This window comes from Eptatretus burgeri, chromosome 10 (genome assembly GCF_056783735.1).
Source record: "Eptatretus burgeri isolate ZD-2024b chromosome 10, Ebu_testis_v1, whole genome shotgun sequence".
Classification (NCBI taxonomy): domain Eukaryota; kingdom Metazoa; phylum Chordata; class Myxini; order Myxiniformes; family Myxinidae; genus Eptatretus; species Eptatretus burgeri.
The window spans coordinates 92882297-92887296 of record NC_140970.1 but is presented as its reverse complement, the minus strand read 5'-3'; the positions used below and the strand labels follow the sequence as shown (position 1 = coordinate 92887296).

General features: G+C 42.0%; 1 protein-coding gene across 1 annotated transcript in view; it reads right to left on the bottom strand.

Moving 5' to 3' along the window:
* The window catches only part of LOC147019131 (uncharacterized), an 18557-nt gene extending 14865 nt beyond the window's left edge, over positions 1–3692 (bottom strand). Inside the window, exon 1 of the mRNA XM_085900023.1 lies at positions 3434–3692. Within this exon, the coding sequence (XP_085756149.1) occupies positions 3434–3548 (115 nt within the window). The 5' untranslated portion in view covers positions 3549–3692. The remainder of the gene's footprint in view (positions 1–3433) is intronic.
* Positions 3693–5000: the final 1308 nt, after the last annotated feature.

The following is a 5000-nucleotide window of genomic DNA, read 5'->3' as shown; positions in this document are numbered from 1 at the left end:
TTTACCAGAAGGGGGTTGTTGGCAGACATTGAGGGTCCTGTGGAAATATGGAGGGGGGCATATCTGAGACAGCTGAGACCGTGCGGGGGGGGGCTGGATAGGAAATGGTAGAAGACAGAAAAACCATTGACCTGCCTGTGGTGAGAGAGAGTGACAGACCCAAAGGCTCAGCCTCATCACGGGAGATACCAATGATCCTCAATGCCTTGGTTTCCGCAGCATGAATCCAAGAAAGGTGAGAGGCGGGAGCACCAGTCCAGAAGAGAGAGCAGTACTTCACCAGGCTGTGGACAAAAGCTTGTATGTGGTCATGAGCTCAGGTGTGCCAAGAAAGGACTTTGCACAACAGAGGATGCCCAGACGGCGACTGGCTTTGGAGGGCAGCTTGGAAATGTGGCTTTCCCATGAAAGATCATGACAGATAGTGAGACCCAGAATCTTGAATGAAAGGACTTCTTCAAGAGGAATGACGAGGAAGTCGATTGGGGGTTTTTTCCAGATGGTCCTTTTGGAGAGAAATAGTGATAATATGAGATTTGTCAGGGTTGAAAGACATGTTTCACATGTTGGACCAGCTTGTGATTTTATCCAGACCTGCAGAGAGCGAAGAAGCTGCGGCTTGCCGATCTGAGGGATGATAAATGGTATAGCAGAGGGTGAAGTCATCAGCAAAGAGATAAAGAGGATTTTCCAGAAAGTGAGAGAGATCATTGATGAAAACCAGAAAAGAACAGCACCCAGAACACTGCCTTGAGGAACTCCAACCTGGACAGGAACTGAAGATGAGAGAACTCCATTCAGGGCCACACGTTGGCTGCAACAGGAGAGGAAGTCTATTAAACAGAAAGGGAGCAGCAAGGTTTGCAGTGGGCATTGAAGAAGGTATTCAGGCTTTTTCGGTCATCGGTGGGTGGGGAAGCTGTTGAGGAAGGAACTGGTGATGTAATTGTGATTAATAAGGCCAGGCAGGAAAATAGAATTTCAGGAAGGGAAAAGTTAAACATGTTATGTTTGTGGGATAGATGGAGAAATTTCTTAGGAAAGAGCATCGTATAGAGTTGCTTGGTCTGTGGACATGTAGGAGACATGTCAATGTAATTATGTATGGAGAATGTGAGCTTAAGTGTTACATGTCACCACACAGGGAGTGGTGCAATGTTAATTAGTTCGGGATTAAGGACAATGTCCCCCAATATGTGTTTGCCCCCTCTGAACTATTCCTACGTTTTTGCATTTCCGAGCCAACGATGAAGGAGTTGCATTTTTATAACGAAAAACCACGATTAAAAAAAACAAGCAAAATGTGCCGAGGGAGCAGAGGCCCCGCCGAAGGTTTCGTGCTTGAGTGTGGAGTAAAGGACGCACGTTGTTGAGAGACGAGTACGAAGCAAGGAGATGGTGTGAAAGATCAGGGCACGATGAAATGGCTTTCCTTCGATGCATGAAGAAGACTGCATGATTATCGTATTCGTGCTGAGGAAATTTTGGCTCATGCGGTGAAGCAAGACGCTGCCTTTGGCTCTTGGTTGGGTCATGAGAAACGGACCCCAAGCTTCGTGTATGTAACCAAAGGGGACAGCAGCCATTCTGAAAACCAGCAGGTTGGTGAACATGATCGATGCACGAGAAAGCTGCATGGGGTCTCTGAGCCTTGATGTTGAATCCCGCTCATGAATTGCCTGACGTATGTTTGTCCCACTGCGGTTAGGGCAGCGGCTTGGGATCCAAAAGGTCCTGAGTTCAAGCCCCGTTGGGCCACTGAATTAATACACCAGGGGGTCGACTCAGCCTGTCATCCTTCCGAGGTCGGCGAAATGAGTACCAGTGTACTGGGCCGGTGTATACACCGGTTAAAATATGTGTACCATATCCCTGTGTTGTAAGAGGCGACCAGGGTTGCGTCAGGAAGGGCATCCGGCGTAAAACATGTGCCAAATCACTATGCTGATCATGCGGATGATCCGCTGTGGCGACCCCGAACGGGAGGAGCCGAAAGAAGAAGAAGAAGATGTTTGTCCCACTGCGAGAGAGCGGCCAAGCGCCATTTTTGAGGGCACATTTGCATGTGCACGATGAAGCACCTCGATTCCATGTTCCTTAAAGACCATTTCTGTTACACAGCTAAGTGCCGGGAGGCACTTAGGAAGTCCAGAAAAAAACGTCCAGAAAAAAACGTCCAGAAAAAATAGTCCCAAAAGGAAGAAAGTCCTAATCCATTGAAGTAGTTATTGTATTGTGAAAAGAAGCCAGTTATTTTTATACTTCACATGTCATTCAAGTCTGTTGGAGATTATCAACCCACAATAATATATAAATAATTAAGCACATGAAATAAAAAACTAAATCAGATATTAAATGCAAGAAATGAAACAAGAGTTTGTGGGAAAAAATGGTAATGTGAAACCATATTCCACCTCAATGATTTCCCAGCTATTATCAGTGATGATACCGGTTTTAATTTTAAATTATCCATAAGTAGAGGAATATGATTATTTTACACAACAGTACAAGGTGGATGACATGGATACCCTGAAAAAGGCAGATGAGTTTCACATATCTTGGTACAATGGCTGATATCATGTTGTTACGTTGGAGGGAGGGGGGGGGTACGAATCAGGTGGTCTTAAGTTGGTGTAGTCAGTGTAGGTTACAGAATTTTATGTAACCAGGGACCCATCAAAGTAAAGTTATCCTGTTCTTATGTAGGCCATGACAGGCGGTATAGTTGACATAGGGATTAGACAGGAAAGTGTGATTCATACATGTCCTCTCTGGAAACAAGGCAAGGTCTCAGGCAAGGTAAGGTGAGGGATGGATTTGGATGTGTCTGTGGTTCATGTGTGGGCCGATGTGCGTGTTGACTTTCACCCTCATTGTTAAATCCCTGGGGGGAATATAAATTGATGAAACAAACTCGTTTTAAGAGACTGACTGAATACAGATCTTATCTGGGGAATGGGGTGGGGTGGGGGGGGGGGTGGAGAAGTTATGATTTCTGCTCAAAATGTGGTTTCATTTAATTCAGCCAATCGTGATTCACATTGCTTTGATGTGGTGGGACCAGATTAGCAACCTCACCGACACGACAATATTACCTGCTCTTTATAAAATGCATTTCCCTCCACTTCTTCGTGTACACACAATTTAGGTGTTTGCATATTGTCAGCAATTACTTCATAGTTTGTTTTATACATTTTATGTACATCCTATGTTCAAAATTCTGCATCAATATCAATGTTGTGTACTTGTGTTTTGCACATACATATACCTGTTTCTATGATTATCGTGGAAGGAATGCTTTTTTGTACATTATGTGGTACATTTTCGGCAATTACTTGAGAGTTTGTTATCGACATTTTATGCATATCCTCTGTTCACACAAATTTAGCATCAACATCAATGTGGTGTACATGTGTTTTGCACATACATATACCTGTTTCTATGTTAATCCAGGAAGGAATACTTTCTGTTCCATGACACAGGGAAGAGATGGACACATTGTATTCTATGAATGGTGAAAGTCCTGTGATTGTTTGTTCCTTGTACATCGTGGTATAGTTTTGAATTTCTTTTCCAGAAGACAACAAAGATACAAAGCTGAGCTGTGTGTTGTTGCGGTCATTTGGTATAATCCAGCTGAGGGTCACTGATGTTATGTTATACGAGACCACTTTCAGTTGAGCAGGAATGCAGCTGTCTGTGATTGGGGGAAAGAGATGAGGGAGGGATGGACATTGTTTTTTGCAATTTAAAAAAAAAATTATATATTTTTTTAATTGGACAATTCACATATTACATGAGGATGAAACATCAAGGCAGAAACAATTATGTCTAACTTTAGTGCTGACATCAAACTACACAAATTGTTTGATCTTGTCACTGAACTTTTGGGTACTGCTCCATCATATTTTCATTGGAAGACCAGCTCAATCTGGGGTTTCGGATATTTCTACTCATTAAATCCCCATTAATAACCTCCCTCCCTTTGTCATCAAACGTCCCACAAACACCAACCCACACCCCTCCCTACTAACTTCGATATCCATGCTGTGAACTCATTTGTTATTTTCAGAGCTCACGCTTCACAAGGTCAAAGGGCTCACACAAGAAATCACCGGATGAATGTTATCGTTTTGATGTTTTCTCTGAATGATCTTAGACTCATGAACTTAAAAATCAGAGGCAAGCTCACACATTTCATTCATCTCTCATGAGACTAATATGTCACTTTGCGAAAACTAAAGTTGAGCTTAAGACATTAATTCGCCAATTAGCAACCTAATATATAAAGAAAAAAGTTTGTTTGTTTGTTTGTTCATTATGCATTCAGACACTGCAGGAACCAGTGGGCTATATTTTGATTTTAAAAAAATGAGAAAATTTAAAAACAGCTTTAAATCATAGAATTGGCCTTCAGGTCTCGATCGGGTTTTTGGCTTATACCCTGCCTGGGATTTTTCTGGGAGCAATCAAGAGTAAAATGTTTTGTGAAGATCGTATGTTGGGTTTGTCGTGATGTGCAGTCAACAACACAAATTTAAATATTATAGTGTTTCACGTGCACCTGTTATTAAAAAGATTGCTTTACACAGGTTTATTATAACACGTCCATGTGCAGGCCTTCAGTATGCTGCTTACACACTGCCTGGGTTTTTCCTGAGAGCGATTGAGTAATTTGTTTTGTGAATGTCATATGTTGAGGTTGAATGTAGTGATTTGTTGTCAACAACATAATTCAAATATTATGGTGTTTCACTTGCGCCTGCTATTAAGAAGATTGCTTTCCACCGCTTTATTATAACACTCCCATGTTCAGCCTCGAGTGAGCATGTTCTAATACACTGTATGCGATTTTCCCAGAAGCGATCAAGGAATATGTTTTGTGAAGACCGTATGTTGAGGTTGTTGAGAAAATCTATGTTGAAAATAAAATCGTATGTCAAAAATAAAATAAATTTTAAAAAGTTAAGATAAGGGAAAACGGTCCAAGCGCATTTTGC